Raw genomic sequence first — 24987 nt, 5'->3', positions numbered from 1 at the left:
TATTGGAATATGTATTGTGATTGATTATGGCTTGCAGCACTCACACATCTAAGAAAGCCAGTATTGTGTAGCAGGTAGAGTGTTGGACAAAGATTTGGGAGACCCAGTTTCAATTCTGTAGTCAGCCCATGAAGCTTATTAGCCACTTAAGAACATAAGAGAAGCCAATGTTGGATCAGGTTAATGGCCCATCTAGTCCAACACTCTGTCACACAGTGGCCAAAAATACCAGGGGCCATCAGGAGGTCCAGCAGTGGGGCCAGGACACTAGAAGCCCTCCCATTGTTGCCCCCCCCAAGCACCAACAATACAGTGCATCACTTGCCCCAGACTGAGAATTCCTATCTATACCTCGTGGCTAATAGCCACTAATGGACCTCTGCTCCATATGTTTATCTAATTCCCTCTTGAAGCCATCCATGCTTGTAGCTGCCACCACCTCCTGTGGCAGTCAATTCCATGTGTTAATCACTATTTGGGTGAAGAAGTACTTCCTTTTATCCATTCTAACCTGACTGCTCAGCAATTTCATTGAGTGCCCACGAGTTCTTGTATTGTGAGAAAGAGAGAAAAGTACTTCTTTCTTGACCTGCTCTATCCCATGCATTATCTTATAAACCTCGATCATGTCATCCCTCAGCAGTCGTTTCTCCAAGCTAAAGAGCCCCAAGCGCTTTAACCTTTCTTCATAGGGAAAGTGTTCCAACCCTTTTATCATTCTAGTTGCCCTTTCCTGCACTTTTTCCAATGCTATAATATCCTTTTTGAGGTGGGGTGACCAGAAATGTACAGAGTATTCCAAATGAGGTTGCACCATTGATTTATACAGGGGCATTATACCGGCTGATTTGTTTTCAATTCCCTTCCTAATAATCCCCAGCATAGCGTTGGTCTTTTTATTGCAGTCGCACACTGTCTCAACATTGGCCTCTCCCATCCTAACCAAGTTTTACACGATTGTTATGAAAAGATGGGGGAAGAGAGAACTGTCTAGACCAGGTGGACCTCCTTGGAAGAAGGGCGGGATTAAAATGTAGCAGCTAGATAGAATGCTGTCTGTTCCTTTAATACGAGAAAATAGTAGGTGTGAAATGGTTGTTCCACATTAAGAGGCTTTGGTGAAGTCTCCATTGTAGGACTCTCGTCTCTCGCATTGTCGGACCTGCTTTTATGAGTAAAGAGCTTTTGTGGTTGGACTTGAAATTTGTGGTGAGTTTCCACAAATATGAGGGCCCCAGGAGGACTCTTTCTTACACTTTCTTGCACATAGCCTCCTCTTTGCTTTTCCCTGGTTGCAAAAAGCTTAATCTTTCAGTTTTGTGAGGAGAATGTTCCCGTCACATCCCTGAGCCATTCAGTTGCTCCGTTCTAAGCCCTTTTCCAGATCTCAGCCCCATTTGAGGTTGAATAGATGGAGCAGTATAGATTCAGGCAGGTAGCCATGTTGGTCTGAAGCACTAGAGCAAAGTTTGAGTCCAGTGGCACCTTTAAGACCAACACAGTTCTATTCTGGTTATTCATGCACACGAAAGCTTATAACCAGAATTAAATTGTGTTGGTCGTAAAGGTGCCCCTGGACTCAAAATTTGTTCTGGGACAGTGTAGGTTACTGAAGCTGAGGGCATGCGAGTAACAAATCCAGAGAGGATCTTTTTCTTAACTTCTCCCCCTTTTGCCCCCCCCCCCCGCTTCCATATCACAGAATGCTTTTGAAATGACATCTGGTTGGGGAGTGAGTGGCCAGTCAGGACATATAAATGCAAAGCCCCCTTGGGCATATGGAATTAGTTGCATGGTTCCTTGGCTCCTAGCCACTTGACTTACATGCACGGAGAGATGTTCTGCATAATTTTTTAATCTTTTCTCTGATGATCTCAAATGGTGTCTGCTTTTTGATACTTGCAGTCACCGTTTCCATGGATTCATCTGTTCCTTTGTTCTTAGAGGGTTTTCTTATGTTAATATGCGCTCGCACGCATGTTTAATGTATGGCATTTATCTTACTTAAACCAAAAGGGAGTAAGTGTAAGGTCTCATGCTCTTTGCCTAGTGAAAATAAAAGCTGAATTTTGGTCATTCAGGGCCCACTGCATCTCACACCAAGCCTCCTGCTTCTGCTCTGATGCTTTGATTTCCCCAGAGGTGGTGGTGGGGGACAGAAAGAGTCCGAGAAGGGGGGGGGTAGAGCCAGAAAGAATTTAGAATGATGCGTGGCCAGGGATTTGGAACAATGGATAGTGGCTGTTGTGTGACAGAACCTGCACATATAATGTAATGGTATTATGCAGGAGTTTGCCGTAAATCTGTTTGAATCGTCTTTGAATGAGGAGGTACCTGCAGTAGTAGCCAGGAATGTGAATCTGAAAGTTTGGCGAGATATGCATGTGACAGAACGGAGAGACGTGAGAGTTCTCTGTCTGCATCCTTTAGCAAGCCTTGGACTGAAAGAAGGACTGCCTCAGTGGCTTGGCATTCCCACAGTGATCTAGGGATGCCAGCATCCAGGTGGGACCTGGGGATCCCCCGGAATTACAGCTCATCTCCATACTACAGAGGTTAGTTCCCCTGTAGGCAATGGATGCTTTGGAGGGTGGACTCTGTGGCATTGTAGTCCGCTGAGGTCCCTGTCCTCTCCAGGCTCCACCTCCAAATCTTCAGGAGTTGCCCAGCCTGGAGCTGGCAAACCAACAGTGATCCCTTTTTCCTCCCCAAGCTTTAACTATTTTTTAAATCTTTTGTACTTTTTTAAAGATCTGGTTTTTATTGATGTATTTGTGTCTTGGTTTTAATCGCTTTCAAGAAGAGATTTTAACACACCAAGCTGTGTCAGATTCTTCGCTGCCATCTGACTGACTAGTTTTAAACTTGTTATAAATTGGGTTTTAATATGTAATTATTATTTATTGTTTCAGTGTTGTTGCTGGTACCTGTTGCTACCTGCTCTGATCCCTGCTGCGCAGAGGAGGGTGGGCTATAAGCCAAATATAATAAATAAACAAATAAATGTTTTGTATGCTAGCTGCCCAGGAGGCCCTATGAAAGGCAGAAAGGCGCGATAAAACCCCTGTTCGTAAATAATAAATATCCACACTTGCGGAATGCCAGCCATATTTAATAGTGAACAAGACAGTTTTTCCACTTGATCAAATGTGAGATCTTTATGATGCCGTTAACCTTAACAAGAGAATAATAAGAAAAGTGTCCCTTTGAGCTGCATCCGATGACTGGCTCGTGGTAGTTCTGTTAACCTGCTGTTGCAGGAGAGATGCTTATTTGAATGAGCCACGGCGTGTGTAATTGCAGCCTAGACACCCTTCCAGGTTCAGGTCACCTGTTCAATTCTCCGAGTACTTCCCAACACAGTCCTAATAGAGTACATTATAAGCCAGTCGTATCTTTCCCACAAATCATACACGTTAACTTTCTAAGCGTATAATTTTAAAACTATCAGCATGTGAAAATTATTAGCCTTCCACAGGGAGAATGTGGTTGTTACAGGAACGTTCACAGTTCTGAATTACATGTTCCATAGATCACTGTTTCCAGACTTCTGGGTTGTAAAGCCTGTGGAAGTGGGTCACAGGCAATTTTTATTGACTTGTGCGTGCTCCTTTTTAAGTGGGTCACCATACCAAGAAAATGTGGAGTTGTGGGTCCCCAAACCAAAAGGCTGGGAACCACTGCCATAGATAAACCCCCCAAATATTACTTTTTTTTCTGTATAGTGATTACCTTCTTACCTTCTCTTCACAGGACAATCCACCGTATGATAAGGGTGCGTTCAGAATCGAAATCAACTTTCCTGCAGAGTATCCATTCAAACCTCCTAAGATTACATTTAAAACAAAGATCTATCACCCTAACATCAATGAAAAGGGCCAGGTTTGTCTGCCAGTAATTAGTGCTGAAAACTGGAAGCCAGCCACCAAAACCGATCAAGGTAAGACTTGGCAGGGAGCATCCACACTTCCTTCCGCCAAGCTGAATTTTAGTAAGAACTAAACAGGTTTAACTGCCTGAGATTGCCCATGTTGTGTGTACTAAGCCACTTTGATCTTTGTCAATGGAATGACTGGAAATGCAAAATCGCATGATTCTCCTCCTTGATCTTAAATATGAGGCCTGCACTGAGAAAAGTCTGTTGGAGAATATCATCAGCACTGACTGTTCTGCCATTCTCCAAGCAAGCTATGCTTTGCTGGCTTCCAAAGCAGGGCCAAGCAGTGAGCCGGGGTGGGGGTGGGGGGACGGGGACGGGACTTGCCATGATGTGGCCTATTTGTCATATTGTAGAAACAAAATAGATTTTCCCCCCTTGTATGACTCAAGGTTGTTTTAAGGAATGCAAACTTGTGTGTGCGTGGACGTGTTTACAAGTTTGTATGAAGTCCGTAGGAATTGTTGAGGCAGTTCCATGTGCAATATAATATAACGTAATAAATTAATCTGCTCACACTGCAGCCTTGCATGGCATTGCACCCTTCCGAGTCCATTGAAGCCAGTGTGCTTAGAAGAGTGTTAAGTGTTCTTAGAATTGTACAGCAATTAAAGCTGTCAGCCCTGATACGACTTAGTAATTGAACAGAATGTCCTCAATAAGTTCCACTGCATGAAAAAAAAGTACTGATGATATTCCTTTCCATGTGCTTGGTATAAGAACATAAGAGAAGCCAGTGTTGGATCAGGCCAATGGCCCATCTAGTCCAACACTCTGTCACACAGTGGCCAAAAATACCAGGTGCCATCAGGAGGTCCAGCAGTGGGGCCAGGACACTAGAAGCCCTCCCACTATTGACCCTCCCCCAGGCCCAAAAATACAGAGCATCACTTGCCTCAGAGTCCCTATCTATACCTTGTGGCTAATAGCCACCAATGGACCTCTGCTCCATATGTTTATCCAGTTCCCTCTTGAAGCCGTCCATGCTTGTAGCCGCCGCCACCTCCTGTGGCAGTGAATTCCATCTGTTAATCACTCTTTGGGTGAAGAAGTACTTCCTTTTATCCATTCTAACCTGACTGCTCAGCAATTTCATGGAGTGCCCACGAGTTCTTGTATTGGGAGAAAAGTACCTCTTTCTCTACCTGCTGTATCCCATGCATAATCTTATAAACCTCAATCATGTCACCCCTCAGCCGTCGTTTCTCCAAGCTAAAGAGCCCCAAGCGCCTTAACCTTTCTTCATAGGGAAAGTGTTCCAACCCTTTTATCATTCGAGTCGCCCTTTTCTGCACTTTTTCCAAAGCTATAATATCCTTTTTCAGGTGTGGTGACCAAAACTGTACACAGTATAATGTATAATGTATACTGTATAATGTACAATAAAGAAAAGCATCATTTTTCCTCAAGGCACTATACTAGAAGTTGGTACAATCTTTAAAATAAGAGAGAGAAGAATACACAGAATTAACTGAATGTTAAAGTTACCTTCATTGCGGGAATCTGAGGTGGCCTTTCGTCCGGTTTCGGGTCTTCTGTCTGATCTCTGGCGGAGTGTTGGAGCTGTTGCCAAGGCTCTTTATGCACTTCGGGCAGCACTTAGGTGCATCACAATCACTGATTCAGCATGTTGCAAACAAACCAGGAGATAATCTTGGTAACAGTTTTGAGCAGAAAGTGACCGCTGTGTGTACTTGTTTCTCCTGGCTACTCCTGTGTAGTTGTTTCTCCCCCCCCCCCCCCCCCGAGTCATTTAATAAAGTGAATAAACACCAAAGCCAAGAGCAATATAGGCAAGGGCGTAGCTGCCTGACAGCTGTATTTCAAAAGCTGGCAATCAAATGCCTGTGCAAGCCCCCTCGTGACTCGTGCAGCTTTTTTGGTGCTAAGAAGACCTTTGAGCAAATCGTAAGACCCTCCGTTCATACTTGGATTCTTTGCTTCAACACGTTAGAGACTTCTCACTCCCATTTTTCCCTGCAAGTTTCTCAGGCAGGGAAGTGACAATGCAATGCAATGCAATGCTCCCTCTAAGCTGTGGGGTTTTATGAGCAAAAATGGTACTTTGTCAGGTACTGGCATTAAAGTTGTGAGCAAGCGATTTGGCTACTGCATAAATTAGTTTGCTCTGGAGCCATTCTTCCTGAGCTAAGACAAAAATGTGAGCTGGAGGCTAAAAAAATGAGCTAGCTCACACTTACTCAGCTTAGAGGGAACACTGGCAACAAGTGTTCCAGCAGGATGGCCTGTGAGTTCAATAAAGCAACTAGCCAGACATCCGAAATGGTTTCAAGTGATAGCTGTGGAATAAGTTCATTGGCTTACCAGCTTTGCGAGCTTTTGCATTGCACAGAACTCTGTGGCTGGACATGCTGTGAGTTGTTGGAGTGAAACAGAAGGAAGCAAAAGGACAACACATGGTACTTCATTCAAAGTATCCGCTGAAGTCCTAGCCAGATAACCAGAGGCTATCTAGGAGTCTCTTGCAACACAGGTTAAAAGGCACCAGGCAGTTCATTCCAGACAGGAGTGATGCACGGATTCTCAGGTAGCCTCAGTCTAATCGTTTTACATACTCAGGAGCTCCACTGTCCACACAGAACCCTTCCTCAGAAGGCTTCCCGCGTTAACTGTCATGGAGGAGAAAGATTAACGTATCTGTTCCTTTAAACTTGCAATGTATTCCATGAGTAGCATGTGTAATTGGACCACATGCTGATCTCCAAATGGGTGTGATTTGTTTGGAGGAAAGCCCCACATTGGGAGGAAAGGCAGCATGGTATAGTTGGGTCTCAGAAGCTAAGCAGGGCTGGTACTTGGAAGGGAGACCCCCAAGGAAGACTCTGCAGAGGAAGGCCATGGCAAACTCCCACTGCTTCTCACTTGCCCTGAAATCCCCTTGCCAGTGTCACCATACGTTGATTGCAACCTGAAGGCACTTTACACACAAACAGAAGCCCCACAGCATTGTGGAACTTATTTATTACACCTGATCCCATCTATGAAGCTTGGCAACCTATCCCTCCTATTTATTTACAATTCCGTGAGGTAGGTCAGGCAGAGAGCAAGAAAGCAAGGTGGCTTCAGATCACTGTGTGAATGTCATCGTTGAGCATGGGTTCTGAGCCCAAGTTTCCCTGATTCAGATCCAGCACTCCTCTCTGGCACCACGCCAGATTTAGGGCCGCAGTTTAAATTTTCATTTGTTCCCCGTTCTGTTTATGCCACACCATGTTCTCGAAGGACCGCATTCTTCCATGCGAACCAGATGAAGCTTGATAAGAGCCGCTTCAGAGGCCCTCCTGCAGGTGCCCCCACCTTTAGAAATCGGGCTCTTTCCGAGGGGGCACCCTGTTCTGAAACACTCTCCCTGGGCAAGATTAAAACAGGAGCTCAGTGGCAAACCTTACACAGATGCATTGGAAGAAGTGAGCTCTGACTTGCAAAAGCTCGTGCCGGAATAAGGTGCTTCTGGGCTCCTGTTTTACTGCAAGAGGCTAATAGGCTACTCAGTCATCAGACAAAACTTGTGAGGGTGCCCAGCTTTACCTCTGAGGGCACTCAGTCGGCATACTTTAAAAATCCAAGTCCATGTCTGGTGGCTGAAACGCTTCCTTCTGTTGTCTTGTTCTTATTTGGTTTTGCATTGCCGTGTCTGTATCACTCGAGCAGCTTCTAAGGCAGACCAAAAAAGCACATATATTTTAAAATAAATACACGCTGGTGGGATTTTATTTTTATAGAAACACACCCACCCACCCCCCGCTTTAAGGATTGTATTGTAAGTACCATTCGTTTTTTCCCCCTCCCCGCTAACAGCTCCTGTGCTTCTTTTGACAGTAATCCAGTCCCTCATCGCACTGGTGAACGATCCCCAGCCCGAGCACCCACTTCGGGCCGACCTAGCTGAAGAATACTCTAAGGACCGTAAAAAATTCTGTAAGAACGCTGAAGAGTTTACAAAGAAATATCGTGAAAAGCGACCAGTGGACTAAGCTCTGGCACAGTTGATGTCAGGTGTGTGTGATAGAAGATCTGGAGCAGTGCATTTCAGACACCCCACAAAGCAGGACTCTCTGGAAAAATTGACAAGTGCCACCTTTCGGTGTTAACTTGTGGCTGTTACTAACTTTCTACAGTTTCTTAATCAAAAGTGGTCTAGGCAACCTCTAAAGAAAGGATTAAAAATTTAAAGATGTTCTAGTTCTGCTTTCTTTGTTTAAAATCACTGCTTCAATATACTTTAAAGGATGCCGTTTCTTTTTTTTTTTCCTTGTCAGAATTTATGAAAAATATCTTAGACTTATAATCTGCCCTTAAAAGTTCAGAAGGTTGTGGCTGTTATTTCTTATCCCCCCCCCTCACAATTCTTTTTTTTTCCCTTCATTTTTTCCTCCTCCCCCCCCCTCCAAAAAGAGGAAACCACCATCACATTGATGTCTTAGCAAAATTATATTGTTGCCCTGGCAAAACAGAGAAGAAAGTTGAATGTTTGGCCCTTTGCTTCTTTTATTTCCCTCTCTTAAATGTCGCGCTGCGCTTCATGAAACTCGATCCCAAGTTTCTCTTAACTTCAGTTTGTAACATAATAGAAATCACCACCATGTACACTGCAAAATAATCAGAACCAAAAACCCAGATCTTATGTAAATTTGGCTGATGTTACCACAATAATGTTTATTAAATGGGGAACTCCAAGCTTCTGTGTACGCGAGTGAATTAAAATACGACTTCTATGTCCTGCTTTTTAGAAAGTTTGACACAGGGTTTTCTGTAGCAAAAGAATAGTGGGAAGTGGGGGGGGGGGTTGTTCACTTTTCTTCTTAATATCTATGCAGACTACTGTTAGAAAGAATGGCTAAGTGTTACAACTGACTTGGAAGAATTTCAGGTGAAGGGACCAAGAGGTACCAAAGTTGTTTTTTAAAAAAAGAAAGAAAAAACTTGAGACCTCCCCTGGCCCAACCCCTTGGGGGTGGGTGTTCAGAGGGAGTGCTTCTTGAAATCTTTATATTTTAAGGGGAGGAACTGAGCGCATCTTTCCACAATATTACCTCTCTGCTATGGAATGGTAGATGGAACTTCCCCCTCATACTAGCTTGTCTGTTTCTGTTGCGTACTGCAGTGTGGAATTCCCGTTAAGCAATAAGTGGCCAATAGAGACGGAAGCTACTCTCCTTCTTAGAAGAGCTCTTATGAAATATGCCATTCTAGAACTAGATGATTTAATAAAGCTTCCTTGTCGCTGGAGAGAACTGTTCTCCCCCTCTAATCTGTAATTCATCCTGCCCTTTCCATTGGTTCAGGGCACGGTAAAAAGTGATCAAGCCAGGTGACTTCTCAGCCACTATGTCGGAGTGTCTGGCTTAAAAAGGCATTTCTCTCCTTTCCTGGTGGTATCTTGGCAGAGAGTAGGAAGCGCATATCATTTCTGTTTTGCGGGAACTTGTATTTGTGAATCCTGGTGCAAACTGGGGTTTGCCAGTAGACTTTGCCACTGCAGCCTTTCAGTGCTTACTGTGTATAAGGGGAGCAGTAGAGTAACCTGTTTTCTATACATCCTTTCTCTGTCCCTCCCTCCTCCCAACTTTGATTTAAAAACTTAAGAAGATTGACAGCCAAGTACCTCTGTTGAAAAGTAAAAAAAAAGTTTTTTCTTTATAAGTTTGGATATGAAGCATCTCTGTTTTTAAGTGTTCTTAGACAAATTCTTTGGTAGGCAATTAAAGTAAAAAAAAACCAACTACCTTCACTTACGGACACTTGCCATTTCCTAAGTGTGTGTGTTCAGGCTTGGTGATCAGCACTGTCTTATTACCAAAATTTCCACAATTTTTGTGTCTTCATTTGCAGAAAGTTGGTACTGACTTTGTTTCATTCACGCTCACGCAGATTCAAAAATAAACATAAAATGCCAAATTTTACCTGTCAAACTGAAGTGTATGTAACCTCCTGCATTGCATCACCTCCTCGGCGAGCCATGTTCGTCTTCACCTGTTGGATGCATCCGTTCACTTGGTAGCCTCTCACGCACGGCCCTGCCATTGATTTGTCACTCTTGTTACTTTGCTAGTGAGAAATGATCTCCTTTTCAGTTGTAAATCTCTCAGGTCAAACTGCGTTATATGTGAACTGGTGCTCTCTTTGCAAAGAGAACCGAGGAGCTTCGAGGAACTGCAGTTCAGAATTCATACCTGCCTTTGCTCTGCTTAGTTCTTCCACTAGGAGTGCAATGGAGGGAAAACTTATCTCCCCCCACCCCCCAGGTTCCATAAACGAAATATGCCAAGTAAGAAAAAACAGCATTTTTCGCTTCTGGGGGCTGGTTCTCCGTTAGGCGCATCCTGACCCAGGCTGCCTTTGTGCAGAGAATATTGTGCTCAAGCTGCAGGTAAAGCCTTAGACGGCTGTGTCATCTTTGCTTGTGGGGCAGTGTTCCCTCTAAGCTGAGTTAGTGTGGGCTAGCTCATAGGTTTTTAACCTCTGGCTCACACATTTTTGTCTTCGCTCAGGAAGGGTGGCTCCAGAGCAAACTTAATTTATGCACTTGCCAAATCTCTCACTCACAACTTTAATGCCAGTAGCCCACAAAGTAGAATTTTTGCTCACAAGTCTCCACAGCTTAGAGGGAGCGTTGCTCGTAGGTACTGCAGATGACTTCTGCTAGACTGCAGCTGTATCCATGAGGGATCCAACACTAGTCTCCAGGGCTGCATTTGAGGAGCAATTTGAAATATAAAGAGGGAAATTCTAAACCCCTGGATGTGGTTCTGAGCCACCTGATGTCTCCTCCTTGATGAGGTCTCTCAGAATCCCACAGATATCCCAGATGTGAGATTTCCAGAGTGCATGAATCAGCAGGCCTTGTGGGAAGTCAGGGCAATGTTCACAACAAAAATCCAAAGCACCCTTTTTGAGGGATTGCTTTGTGATGGGTGCTTCTCTGCAGCTATTCCTGGGGCGAATGCTTCCAGTATTGCACACAGGTAAATTGTCCAGCTGTCAAGAGGTTGCTTCCTACCCCACCAGTGGTGAGACTGGGAGCAGACCTTGAGGCCCAGTGTCTACACTGTAGAGAGAAGAGTTCACATAGTGATTTTCACTTCTGCATGAGGTGATGCAACCTGGACAAGGTGACAGTGGAAGTCTGGGTGCACAAATTCATTCTGGGCAGGCCTAGAAGAGCGTGTTACTGGGAGTCCTGGTCGAACCGGCCCTCGCGTGCAATATCATTGAGGCATGTGCGAATGCAGAGCAACCCAAGTGAGGCGATGACTTCAGGCATTCAGATGACTTCTTCCTGTCTCTTGGTTCTGTCCGGTTTCCTAAACAAGGCTGAATTCTAAACTTGTAGTTTGAGATCCAGGTCTACACTACCTACTTGTATTGGTATAGGCTTTCTTGCGATTCCGTTCTGCTACCCTGAATAAAAATGCTCTCAAATGTTTTGTGGCATGGCTTACTTCCCTTGGGTGTTTTTGAAATTATTTCTTGGTATTTCGGTCTTTGTGTAAGTTTGTTGAAGTCTCTTTCATCAATCTTCTATGCCATGCACACATGGGGACTGCACATGAGCAGGTCTTTACAGCCAAAAGCCTTCAGGGGGTGCTAGCGCCAGAACCAGAAGACCATGTGCTCCTGCCCCCCTACCCTCAGTTCCTCTTTTGCTGCCAAAGGAGAAGGTCATGTGTTTGGAGTCTCCAGCTACAGTTGAGAGGATTTTGTCCAGATTCGTTGAAGCTGCATTGGCTTCTGAGTCCCTGCCGTGTCTCAGAAGGCCCTTTTCAAGAAGTGCCCCCGATGTGGAGCGAAGATTACCCAAACTGATGAACATGACCTTTGTTGTGTTTGGGTGAAGGGCATAGCGTCACTACATGTAAGGCCTGCCAATGCTTCACCCCTAAAGCTCGGGGATAGGGCGTCGAAACTTAAGGCAGCATTGTGGGAGAAAGCCCTTAAACCCTCAGAGCCCTTGTCCAAGTCAGCCCCAGGGAAAGCTCCCAATTCTGCATCTTCGGAATCAACGTGTTCGGCTTCGCCTCCCGGATCTGTGTCTCAGCGGATCCAATCTCAGTCAGGCTCTCCTCAGGCCTCTTCTGAGCCTCCAGCTAAGAAGGCTTAAAGGCAAGAGAAAGTGTATATCGGCTCCCCAGCAGAACGCTCCCATCTGCATTCCTGAGCCAATGCCAATCTTGCAGGAGAAGCCCAGGACTCCAAGTCCAGGTCCAAGATTTCCACCTGTTTCTATCTCCGGTGGGGACAGGGAGACTGGCTTACCACGTGGTCAGGTTCCGCATGAGTCCAATCCAGAGTAAATGGCCACAGTTCCATGGTCTCAGCCCCAACCACCTATGTGGTGGCCTTCGAATCCCTACGTGATGCCTCTGGGATATACGGAGGAATGGGGATGACAACTTTGCGAGACCCAGGAACAAGAGTTTGTATTATTGCCCTCATTGGGTGTCGTATCCACCTCCAGTGACCATCTCACACAGGCCGTATTCTTGCAGTGAGAGGAGAAGAAACTGCGATTGGATCCAATGGATCGACACAACATCAGATCCGAGCCCAGATGTGAGGGTAGGCGAGTGATCCCCGGCGTCTCCCACAGAGGATCTCCAAATGTTTGGAGAACAGATTATTCATACGGCCCAATCTCTCAATGATAGAAATCACTACCTCGGAGCACAAACCCAAAGATAAGACTTTGAGTCACCTCTATTCAGAGTCTCCCAGGATTATTGCTGTACCCACTCCTTATCAGGGAACAGAGAAAGCCAGGAGGGAGAGTTTGAACATGATCCTGGTAGAACCCTTTTGGCCTTGTCAGATATGGTTTCCAATCCTTGCGGAGATCTCCCAGGGCCGTTCCTTCCCCTACCTAATCGACCAGATTTAATCAGCATCAACCAAGTGCTTCATCACAATCTGTTTCACTTCAACCTGACGGCTTGGAGGCTTCAGACAGAGACCTTATATTTTCGAAGGAGGTTAATGACGTTCTCCTGCAGTCACGCAAGCCTAACACTAGGAGATCCTATGTGTGTAAGTGGAGGCAGTTTTCCCTCTGGTGTAGTGAGAAGGACGTGTAGCCAGGTGGTGCAGGTCATATTTATTTATTACACCTGAAAACGAAGGGCCTGGCATTTTCTTCTTTGATGATTCACCTGGCTGCTCTCTCTTGCTTTCACAGAGGAATCGAGGGAGGATCAGTTTTCTCCCATCATTTGTCTAAGAGGTTTCAAGGGGTTAGGCCCTCTGCCCACCCCAGGATCCTTTAGTGCCCCAGTGGTCTCTATCTGCTGTGTCAGCACAGTTAATGCTCGAGCCTTTTGAACCCCCTGCTATCTGTTCTTTAGCAGAACTTTTTAAGAAGGTGTGCTTGTTTATTCTAAGCATGAAATATATCATCTTGGCATGCACTCTACTGTTGCAGTCAACCTAGGTCAAGTTGTGGTGCACATGGGTGGGACAGCAAGGTGAAGGAGTGGTAATCCTTCGCCCTAGTCTTCAGTTTCTTCCTAAGGTCGTTTTTAGGTTCCATTTATCCCAAGATATTGTTTTGCCTGTATTTTTTCCTGCACTGAGCTCTGAGAATGAGTACTCGTTGCATTCTTTAGATGTTAGGAGGGCATTATTATTTTATCTCAAGAGAACACTGGAGTTTTGCAGGGACATAGCCCCGTTTGTTTGTTTTAGTGGCCCTAAGAGAGGTAGGAGAGCATCATCTCAGACCCTGTCCTGATGGATTGTCAGGACCATTAGGGAGCGTTATGATAGGGCCAGATTGCCATGCCCGTTGAACATTCATGCCCATTCCACGAGGGCAATGGCTTCTTCCACAGCTTTCCTGGATGGAGCACCTTTGACGGAGATCTGTAGAGCTGCCACCTGGTCATCGGCAGACACGTTTGTACGTCACTTGTGCTTTGGATCTGCAGGCAAGACGTGAGGCTCAAGTGGGCGAGGTGGTTCTTCATTCGCTGTTCAAGTGAGGAGAGCATGCCTCACCACCTGGCGAGTAGCTTGCTACAATCCTCGTGTGGGACTGCACAGAAGATCAATTATGGAAACAAAGTTGCACTTACCTGTAACTTCTTCGAGTATCTTCTGTGCAGGTACACATATCCTCCCTCCCTGGCTTTGGCAGCACTAGAGGTACTGAGGGTAGGGGGGTTCTGTTGTGCAAGAGCACATGGTCCCTGGGCGGGAAGAAACTTCTGGCTCTCTATCCAATGGCAGGCCTGCTCATGCACAGTTGCCATGTGTGCCTACACAGAAGATACTTGATGAACAATAGTTACAGGTAAGTGCAACTTTGTTTTTTTTCCTGAGCAAAGATGAAGATTAGTTGTAGATTTTCTGGGCTGTATGGCCGTGCTCTTGGCATTGTAGTACCTGATGTTTTGCCAGCAGCTGTGACTGGCATCCTCAGAGGTATAACACAGAAAGATGGAGTACTCCATCTTTCTGTGTTATACCTTTGAGGATGCCAGTCACAGCTGCTGGCGAAACGTCAGGTACTACAATGCCAAGAGCACGCCCATACAGCCCAGAAAATCTACAACTAATGAACTCCAGCCGTGAAAGCCTTCGACAAAGATGAAGGTGTCAACATGTTGAGGTTCAATATATTTTCCCATTTTCTGTGTATAGTCAGCTATGTGGAGGTTCTTTAACAGGACTCAAATCGTACGTTTGAAATCCTTTTTGGGGGTATTTATCAGGGTGGAGGTAGGAAGGGATTATTAAGTGTCCTGCAAGGTACTCCAACGGGATCGTGTTACTTGGGCTCTTTTTCTGTTCTCTTGGGAACACTTTATTGGAGGAGTGAAGTTCAGTTGGCAGAACACGCTTTCAGGCTCAATCCCCAGTATGCCTCCGTTCAAAAGAATCTTGGATATCACACACTAGTAAAGTCCCAGTGCCTGCGATCTTAAAAATGCTCTGCTGTTTGAAGTACAGTGCTGGAGCAGATGGACCAGTGAATGGTTTGACTCCGTACTGGACATTCATCAGTCCAGTTTCTATTTTGCTTTTTTTGCTATCAGGTCGCAGCTGACTTACGGTATACCGGTAGAGTTTTCAAGGCAAGAGGAGGACACAGGTGGTTTGCCATTGCCTGCCTCTGTTTAGCAAGCCTGGACTCTCTGACGGCCGTATTCTAACCTTCCATTTTCAAGCCTCCTGCTCGTAGCTATCCCAGGACCTTGCAGATTATCATACAGATGGGATAGACATAGGAAAGACCTTATGATCCCAACAAGCTCTTGACTGGAGCAGGAAAGAGGCTTTGAGTTACTGTGAACTATCATGCCACCATTTACTCTCTTCATAATTATAATCTCTCTCTGGACCACCCAGTGCCTCCCAGCAATTCTGTAATGGGGAGTTTGATGAGTGTTTATGTTAGATGTGGCCAAGCATAGCAGGTTTCACAAAGTTTATGACTAAGAACTGGCTGGTTTGGTTAGGAGCGCAGGGTCTAATCTGGGAGAACCAGGTTTGATTCCCCACTCCTCCGCATGCAGTTGCTGGTGTGACCTTGGGTCAGTTACAAGTTCTTTCAGAGCTGTTCACTCAAGGGCAGTTCTCAAAAGAGCTCTCTCAGCTCCACCTACCTCACAGGGTGTCTGTTATGTGGGGAGAGGAAGGGAAAGGAAATTGCAAGCTACTCCGAGACCTCTTTGAGTAGTGAAAGGTGGGGTATAAATCCAATCTCTTCTTAGTTAACACGATAACATATTTTGGAGGGCTAGCTGTGAGGTCACCCATGACAGCAAGCACAAAAAGTCCTTAAAAGGATATCCTTTAGCAGGTCACAGAGTTCCCTATCAGATGCATGAAGTGTTTTCCTCCGTTGGCAGATAGGTCTAGATATGCACATGGATGTGGCTGGGAGGGCGGGGCTTGTGAATGGTGCAGTGAAAGGGTGAGGATGCACAAGCTGCTATTTCTGTGCATGGCACGGTAAGCTAAGTATTGGGCCTCTTCATAACACTAATCATTGGTGTTAATATAACCTTCCTGGTTGAACTGTGCAGGTGTCAAATTAACACAGCAAAGCTAGAAAGGTGTTTTCTCGCCAATGTCCTGTTTTTGTGAGGGGGGAGTTGCAGTAGCCAAGTCCCACTGGGGGGCAGGGGCGCAAAGCACCCATGAGATGATACTTTTATTGGAATGGGCAAAATGCCACCAAACAGCTAGCAAGTTCTCATGGTGTTTTCACTACTCTGAGACATGTTTGTCAGCCTTTTTAAAGGTATTGTTCTGTTGTCGCAGAGTCCCTTTGCTGTGTTGTGTTCGTGAATTTTGCACAGAAACCATACAGATGGGACTGAGCTGACGTGATGCCCTAATGTGTTATTTTAACCTCAAAAGGCACCTGGGGCACCTGATACAGATTAGGGCTGCAGAAGTAGGGAAGAGTGGGGTTAACGCCCCCCATATCCTTCCTCCACCCAAAATAGGACCCCTTCCAGGCTGCTTTTAGCCCCAGTGGAATGGATACCTGTCTCTTTTTTCTTATGGGAAGAAAAGTCAAAGCCCCCCCCCCCATTGTTAGCAGGCCCCTCAAGCTACTTTTTATGCTACGTTTCAATCTAAGGCCCCTAAAATCCCAGTTTCCCAGCATAATGTGTACTTTGGTACTTGGCCGTTTTCACTTCCCCAAACATTTAGCCCCGCTGTTCTCCCCCTCCCCAGCTGAAATTTGCCAGTTGAGGATAACACTTCATACACCTGATGAAGTTGGCTTTGGTTCACAAAGGCATCTGCTTTAAAAAAGGGGCCAAAGCCCTATTCACAAGTTACAGTGAACACAAGCATTATCCATGTACTGTGTACACTTGATTTTTCTGCATGTCCATTTGCTATTGGTTCTTATTTAGCTGCGGTGAGTGCCTGCAGGAGGGTTGGATCTCGGTCTGTTCAAGACCTTTGAATTAAAAAAAAACAATAAGGTAAGTGAAGTGAACACACTGGTTTTGTAGTATACTGTTACTCCAAAGGAGACCAAGCAAAAGAATAGTACTATTCTGACTAATGAAGCAGGATCAAAACACTGCTTTAGATTAGCAAGCAATCATCTGAAAGGACAAAGCAAAGATAAAAAATCTGCCCAGCGAACCAGTGAATGTTCTATGAATTCTAAGGAATTCAGCTTCCATGACCTTGCACAATGTTGCTGTAGAGGTCTGAAATGGCATCAGACTGAAGATGGTATTGTATATCCTCACCAGCATGTACCACCCCTCTTCTTCTTTATGGTGATTTATAGCACACTCCACAAAGACTCAGGAGAAGCACAGAATGTGGGCCCTGAGTGCATGCTTCAATTTAAGAAGTTTCTAGTTCTCATGGTTGTGAAGACAACCTTAGAACAAGTACAGGTGGGTTTAGAGTCTATTGCTTGTGCTTACGAAAACCAACTAACTGATGTCTAATAAAGATACTGACTAGTCTGCTTAATTTACAAAAAGAGTTTTGGTTGTCTGGCACAAAACTTGGGTAAAAGTCTAGTTTTCTATTGCTTTAGTAGCCGCAGCATTATCTGAGTATAACCTGTTTTCTTTTATTCAAGACTCAGATAGAACCAAATATTTAACACAACTTTAATGATCTATGAATTCTAAGGAATTCAGCTTCCATGACCTTGCACAATGTTATAAATGCACGCAGCTATAAGGAGCTGCGGTGGCTCAAGTGGTTAAGACACTGAACTGCAGGCTGTGAAAGGTCGGTAGTTCAGCAGTTCGAGACCCGAGATGCCACATGACGGAGTGAGCTCCCGTCTCTAGTTCCAGCTCCTTCCAACCTAGCAGTTCAAAAGCGAGAAATTGCAAGTAGATAAATAGGTACCACTTCGGTGGGAAGGTAACAGCGTTCCGTGCGCCTTGGTGTTTAGTCACGCCGGTCACATGACCACGGAAATGTCTTCGGACAGCGCTGGCTCTTCGGCTTTGAAACTGAGATGAGCACTGCAACCCTAGAGTCGGATTCGACTGGCTTTCAAGCAAGGGAACCTTTACCTTTAATGATCTCTAAGCAGACTAAACAGTCATAGCAAACCTTGAAGGTTTAGGGAATTAAGCATCCATGTGGGGAGAATGTACCTCACTCCTTCCTGATTGACTCTGAGAGCTTTCCAGGAGGAGATATTCACTATCCAGCTACGATGCAGCAGAATATTTAGGGTTCCCATTTGCCCACTTAGGGTAGGAGGCCTTCAGGTGATTGTGGCCATTGCCCACCAATGCTCACCTGACTGGCGGGCAGAAACTGGAGGGGGGGGTCATCATCCTCATACGTCAACTCAACTTCCAGCACAACCTGGGAGCAGCAGCACTGCACCAGGGGCAATACGCTAGCATTCACCCAAAAACTTTATGGAAACCATGTCTGGTAGCCCTGGCAACCAGCAGGAGATGGGGGGGCCCCCGCCAGGAACTTACCAAGGAGGGGATATCCTGCATACACCCATCCCATGGTGGGAGACAGAGCCAGGATATGGTTCTGTCACTTGCAACCCCATTTAAAATAATAATCTCAGCTAAAGGGATGGAAAGATGGGGACATTTCTCATAAAAGACACTCAAGGTCTGAAATTTGCACCATTGGATGCTACCAACCTCCAAAAAAAAGGTCTACATTATGGTCCCACTGTTTGCTATCTCAGCATCATTTCACAAGGCTATCACTGGTAACACCAATGATATTCCTGTAACGGTGTACTCTGATGACCTGGTAATATTATGGGATACTTCCGAGGAGACAATCTCAGCTACGCTGGGCTCTAAGATGTGTAGAGCGTCATAGGATGAAGAGTGCTGCTTCCTTATGCCACAATACAGTAATCGATGCTTGTAATGGGGGCTCTCTGCCCATACAAGCCCTCTGTTCTGTCCCTCATATTTCCAGCTGAAAAGGATCTTAGACAATTGGGCCCAGAAAGACCATTTGCTATCTGAGACCCTGAAGAGCTTGCTGCCAATTAGGGTACACAGTACTGAGCCAGATGGACCAATAGGCTGACTTGGTATAAAGCAGCTTCATATATTAACAGAGGCATCTTGGTTTTAGTGGTGAAGCGCATGCTTTGCCAGGTAGAAGGTCCCTGATTCAATCGGTAACATTTCCCATTAATGGTACTTAGATCATCAGAACTGGGAAAGACTTTTTTGCTGCTTGAGAAGTTGGAGAACTGCTGTTGGTCAGAGATAATACTGATCCTGTCTAGGGCAGCTTCAAACACGGGATACTTAGGGACGATAGACAACTGTCCATAACTTATACAGGGGGTAGAATTCAGCTTTTATTGGTATGGAATCTTGGCTGTCTTCTACAGAAGTCTACTTTTTCAATGTGTGTGTATAGCCCTGCCTCTACAGTCCCTACTTCAGAATTCCCATTCAGTGGACCAGTCTGAAGGTTTTAGAATCCTAATATTTTGATTCTAACTCTCCAGCCCATAAAACAGGATCTTCTGTGCCCACAACAGAGGCAAGTCCGACATGACAGACCCACAAAAACCACACCCAGCTTCTCCTCCTCCTTTCTGACTTCTAAAATCTTCAATTTTATGGATGATACTCAGTTTTTTATGCAGGCCACCCTGCCGATGTTTTCAAATTTCTTCTTACTGAATCACAGCCCGTAATCCCCTTTCTTGTGAGGAGGGGCTCTGAGAGACAACAACCAGAATGGGAGCACGCTCCATCATAGCAAATTCTTCTACAGTTATGTTGCATGGAGATGCCTTCCATTTGTGTGTGGTCTTCCATCTGTCATTTACTTAGCATCACACTGAATCCAGCCCTGTGTCTCCAGTAAAAACTGAAGGGCCATTCTCCAGCCATTCATATTTAAAGGTCTTTAAACGCACACAGCTGAATGTTCCTTGTTTCGTAATGGCTCTGCAGCTCTGGGTTCTTCAATGTCTTGAGTTCATGCAAGCGTTCCCATGACTGAGAGAAATCATCTGGTCCCTCACCACAGCCCCCAACCGGTGGAACACTGGGGTATCCTGGATGCGTCATCAGCTCAATTGTTACAGTTCTGATTCCTTGATCTGGGCATGAGGGTGAGCTTGAGGGAATGGAGGCATTTTCCTTAGCCAGGAAATCTGTAGTAGCGTTATCAATGGCTCTGAGGATGTTGCTCATGGACATATTTTTTCCCATAGTGCTCAAGCCTATATATATATCTGGCCACCTGTGAAGGAAAGAAGGGTGAACATTAAATAAGTTCACTGCTGGAAAGCCTATGGAGCAAGCAGTTGCTTCATGCACAAAGGGTGACACAGTCTCTGTGACAGATTACACACACATGCATCTGCCCTCAGGGCTATTTTTGAGCAGGAACGCACAGGAACTGAGTTCCGGCTGGCTCCCAAGTTGGCCACGCCCAGCAGGAACTCATTAGCATAATAGGCCACACCCAACAGCAGAAACGCATTAGGATTGGCTACATTAGGGGTGTGTGGCCTAACATGCAAAGGAGTTCCTGCTACAAAAAAGCCCTGGGTTTTGACAACAAACAAGGTAAACAGAATAAGAAGCAAAAGGTGGGTGTGGCTGGATAAACACACTTCTGGTAACATGGGGGCGTGGCCTAATGTGGTAATGAGCTGTGCTGTCAGGGGTGTGGACTAATATGCTAATGAGTTCCTGCTGTTGGGTGTGGCCTATTATGCTAATGAGTTCCTGCTGGGCTTTTTCTACAAAAAGAGCTCTGTCCTTATACTGAATCAGAACTTGGTCCATCAAGATCAGGATTGTCTACAGTATTGTCTATGACTGGCAATGGCTCTCCAAGGCCTCAGGAACAGGTCCTTCACATCAGATGGTTCATCAAGGTCAGTGGTGTCTACTGAGAGGCCTTTCACATTGCCTGCTACTTGATCCCTTTTAACTGGAGATGCAGAGGATTTAATCTGGGACCTCCTGCATGCCAAGATGATGCTCTACCATTGAGCAGTGTCCCCGCCTCTTTATTGGTAATGTTTTTGAGATCACAGTAAAGCAAATGCTACCAAGCCCTTAAGTTGTATTACCTGGTTTTCTAATTAATGATTACATTAGATGAGGAAAAACAATTTTTACTTTTTTACTCTTTGGGTTCTTGGGTGCCAATTTAAGCATGTGCAGCAGCATCTTTTTCTTTTTTTTTAAAAAAAGCAAGATGCTAGTCATTATGGCTGAAGAGAATACCACGTGTAGATCAGTGGCCGCTGAAATCTTAAAACGGGTTCGGAGCAGGGTCCTCAGTAGATGAAGCGTTAAGTGTCAGCGTCCTACATTTCCCCAGGGGGGCAGGGTGACTGCAGAAACTGAATGATAAAAATTGCCTCCCTTATGCTGATGGACATTCTCCCATAGATCTGAGCCGATAAATGCATGGAGATTTTTTAAAAATTGGGGAGAATTCCCTCCACCACCCCCAAGTTTCTAGTTACAGCTCAAAATGATTCTAAAGACTTTACACTGACTTGTATGACGGCTAGATACTATTTAGCTCCTCCCTGAAATAGTCACGTTACAAAATACTAGTGGTTACTTTTCAAGAAATGGCACCACTGCCAGCTTTTTATTGGTTAAGGCAGGGCCTTTTCTGCTGTGGCACCTTGACTGTGGAACTCCCCACAAAAATCTGATCTTTTATTCCCAGTATGATTCCCCCCCCCCGAGTTTTGTGTTAATTTTGCTTCCTTCTTCCCCTTTACTTCATTTGAGTACTGAGATGGGTGCAGACATTGTTGGGTGTTTGGGGTTTTTACTGCTGTCTCCTAGTCCTGTTGTGTTCTTTACTGGATGTCTTGTGGTGTATGTATACATTTTTTAATGCTTAGGTCAGAGCAAGAGAGGCAGGCTATAAACAAAATAAATAAAAGCAGCAGCAGCAGAAGAAGAGATTGGATTTATACCCCGCCCTTCACTTGGAGTCTCAGAGCGGCTTACAAACTCCTTTCCCTTCCCCTCCCCACAACAGACACCCTGTGAGGTGGGTGGGGCTGAGAGAACTCTGACACAAACTGCTCTTTTTCAAGGACAGCTGTGCCAGAGCTTGTGACCCAGCCAAGGTCACATCAGCAGGTGCAAGTGGAGGAGTGGGGCATCAAACCCGGTTCTCCCAGATTAGAGTCCGCACACTTAACCACTACACCAAACTAGCTTCACTGCTGCTCAGTATTATAATTTATGGGTTGTCTTTGCTTTGGATTCTTTAATGATGTTAAATGTATTGTCTAGTTCTTTTTTATTATAAGCCACCTCAAAAATCTCCGCTCTGAGAGGTGGGATATAAATATCTCCAATAGTGCCAACATGTTCAAGAACTAGTGAGGATCAGAGGTATTTCCCAAGAATGGGGTCCTCACCTTATCCCATGCTTTGTGAAAACATCCACTGTGTCAAGCGAATCCTTTTCCACACCCAGGTAAAAATCCATCAAGTGCGGATCTATCCAGCTGCAGTGGGGAAGGTCTGGTTCAATAGGTACGCGAGTATGTATGATTCCATATTCCTCTAGCACCTGTGCAAAGACATGTCTGATCTCTGGAAGACAATGATAAATAATAACAATAATAATAGCAAGCCTTTAGGTAATGCTTTTAGTTTTCAAAGCACTTCGCTTCCTTACAAAAGCCCTGGCTGTAAGGTAGACCAAGATTATCAACGTTCATATTGCAGACGGGTGGGCAAACCAGAATTTGTTTCCTCTCCATGAATGGCAGCTCTGAACTGCAACTTAATCCCTGTTTGGAATCCTAATTTGTGGGGAGAAAACAAAGGCCAGTCTCCCAAGGAGCTGCCGGAACTTCTCAGCTGAGCTTTGTACTCAAGGGGAGGTGGGAGGGGGTGTGCTTCGGCATGAGCACAACAGCACTGTGCTTTGTTGCGACATACAGATGTGGCTTTTTGCTCTACCAGCTTGATGGAATTTACTTCCTGCATGTGGACACATATATACCATACAGTTACGAGTTACTCTGACCTTAGGACCAGGAATACCCTCCAATTTAAAAATGGCTTTTGGTGGTCCTGAGATATCCCCAAAATGAAGAGGGTTTTATTTAATCAATAACTGCCCTTACTTCCTGTAAAGTGTTTTTTTTAGACTCAGGTCAGAACTGATGTATTTTGAATTGTGACTGATTATATTTTACAGTGTGTATTTTGACTTATCTGTAGCACTGAGGGAGGCCGTTAGGCCACAACGTGTCTGCTTTTAATAGAAATTTTTACTATTTACTACGTATTAAAGTTGTGCTGATTTTTTTATATATGTAAGCCCATTTGTTATTTGTTTTATTACTAGACCTTGTCTTACCTTCTTGGTTACCTTGCTCTACCAGGTTCCAAAAGAAGCTGGGGGAAAGTTCCCAGGAAGTCTGCTCCACTGAACAACAGACAGAAAAATGGGCTTTCTTTCATTGCAAACATACCTTGGGTATTGCCAAATGGGTTCTTTGCCCCAAGTCCGATACTGGTGGGAAGCAGCATCCGTCTCTCTCTCCCCCCCCCATTTCCCCACAGCATTGTGGTGCATTTTTGCACCTCCTGGGGTTTCCCTGGCTTTTTGCCAATCTCTCTCAAACTGGCCTTGTTCCAGAGTATTGAGAAAGATCGCAGAAAATCCTGGACAAGCAACCACATAGGTGTGGGAAAGTTTGGATTTTCCCCACAATGGGCATTTTCTCTGTGACCAGTGGGGGGCTTTTAAAAAAATCGGTGCTTGAATAGTGTGATATCAATATACCGTTATAGCAATATGTACCTCAGATCCCCTGAATTCTTAGCTTTAATTTTTTTAAAAAAAGTAAGTATCTAGCACTTTTCATTACAGAGATATAAAGAAAAAAAGTGTATCTCTGCAAGGAAAGGGGCTAGAGACTTTTTACAAAATTGCAACTGATAATTCAAAGAAAGAGATACATATTTTGGTATAATGGTATTTTGCTATAATGCTTCTAAACTGCCAATAAAAAAAACCAACAACCAGGGAAACCTGCCATGTGGAAGCCCTGTTACAGCTGATCTATATTAGAAGCTATAGTAGCAACAGGAAACCATTCCAGCCTGTCTCTGTCCAAAACATCCATGTTGTTCTGGGCCATTTTACACATTACAACGGAAGTGTGAATTCATTAAAGATTCAGCATATACCTGCTCCTTTGCTAACGTGGACACAAGTTAAAGAAAAGAACGCACTTTGTGGATACTCATTGCCACTGTCCTCACAGTTTAATTAACAGATGATGAACCTGGAGGTTTTCACCTATGACAGAGGTAACTTTTGGCGTGGTGGAATATAATAATAATAATATACGTTATTGTCATTGTACATAGTAAGTTGCAATCATTTCGGTGAACCATATTCATATACACTCACACAACCATTCACAACCATCCCATAACTCCCCTTAAGGTTCACATTGCAACTTAAACCACCAATGTCACCCAAATTCCAATTTCATACAGCATTTAAAGCAATAATAGCTCTCGAATAAAAACTATTTTTTAATCTGTTTGTCCTTGTTTTAATTGTCCTATATCTTCTACCCGAAGGCAGCAGTTCAAATTTCACATTGCAACTTAAACCACCAATGTCACCCAAATTCCAATTTCATACAGCATTTAAAGCAATAATAGCTCTCGAATAAAAACTATTTTTTAATCTGTTTGTCCTTGTTTTAACTGTCCTATATCTTCTACCCGAATACCCGGGTATTTCTGCCAATGGCTGCAATCTAATCGAAAATAAGAAGTTTAAATTCCAGGAGTAGCTCAGTGGCAGAGGATGCACTTTGCGTGCAAAGGATCCCAAGATGAGTACTCTGCTAAAAATGATCCTTGGGTAGCAGGCTTTGCAATACTTCTTCCTGCCCGAGACCTTAAGAGAGGCAGGGCCAAACTGGACGTGTGGATTTTTAAAGAACTGGGTCCAAGTTCCTCCCATTTAAAAGGCAGAAGGGTGATTCTTCTTTGGGTTAAAAGTTATCCTGGGAAATAAACAAAGTGAGCGAAGCTGTGCACGTCACTAAGAGCAAA

General features: G+C 44.7%; 2 protein-coding genes across 2 annotated transcripts in view; one reads left to right on the top strand and one right to left on the bottom strand.

The window, feature by feature from the left end:
- Nucleotides 1-10197, top strand: part of UBE2L3 (ubiquitin conjugating enzyme E2L 3) — a 35921-nt gene extending 25724 nt beyond the window's left edge. Inside the window, exons 3-4 of the mRNA XM_015409291.1 lie at nt 3754-3940; nt 7778-10197. Coding sequence (XP_015264777.1) covers nt 3754-3940; nt 7778-7932 — 342 coding nt within the window. The 3' untranslated portion in view covers nt 7933-10197. The remainder of the gene's footprint in view (nt 1-3753; nt 3941-7777) is intronic.
- Nucleotides 10198-18669: 8472 nt separating this feature from the next.
- YDJC (YdjC homolog (bacterial)) overlaps nt 18670-24987 on the bottom strand; it is a 44294-nt gene continuing 37976 nt past the window's right edge. Inside the window, exons 4-5 of the mRNA XM_015409288.1 lie at nt 22314-22532; nt 18670-20149 (exon numbers count right to left, since the gene is read on the bottom strand). Of these exons, the coding sequence (XP_015264774.1) occupies nt 19801-20149; nt 22314-22532 (568 nt within the window). The 3' untranslated portion in view covers nt 18670-19800. The remainder of the gene's footprint in view (nt 20150-22313; nt 22533-24987) is intronic.

The sequence above is a fragment of the Gekko japonicus genome, unplaced genomic scaffold (assembly GCF_001447785.1).
Source record: "Gekko japonicus isolate JY-2015 unplaced genomic scaffold, Gekko_japonicus_V1.1 scaffold508, whole genome shotgun sequence".
NCBI lineage: Eukaryota > Metazoa > Chordata > Lepidosauria > Squamata > Gekkonidae > Gekko > Gekko japonicus.
This window is presented reverse-complemented; position numbering and strand designations above follow the sequence as displayed.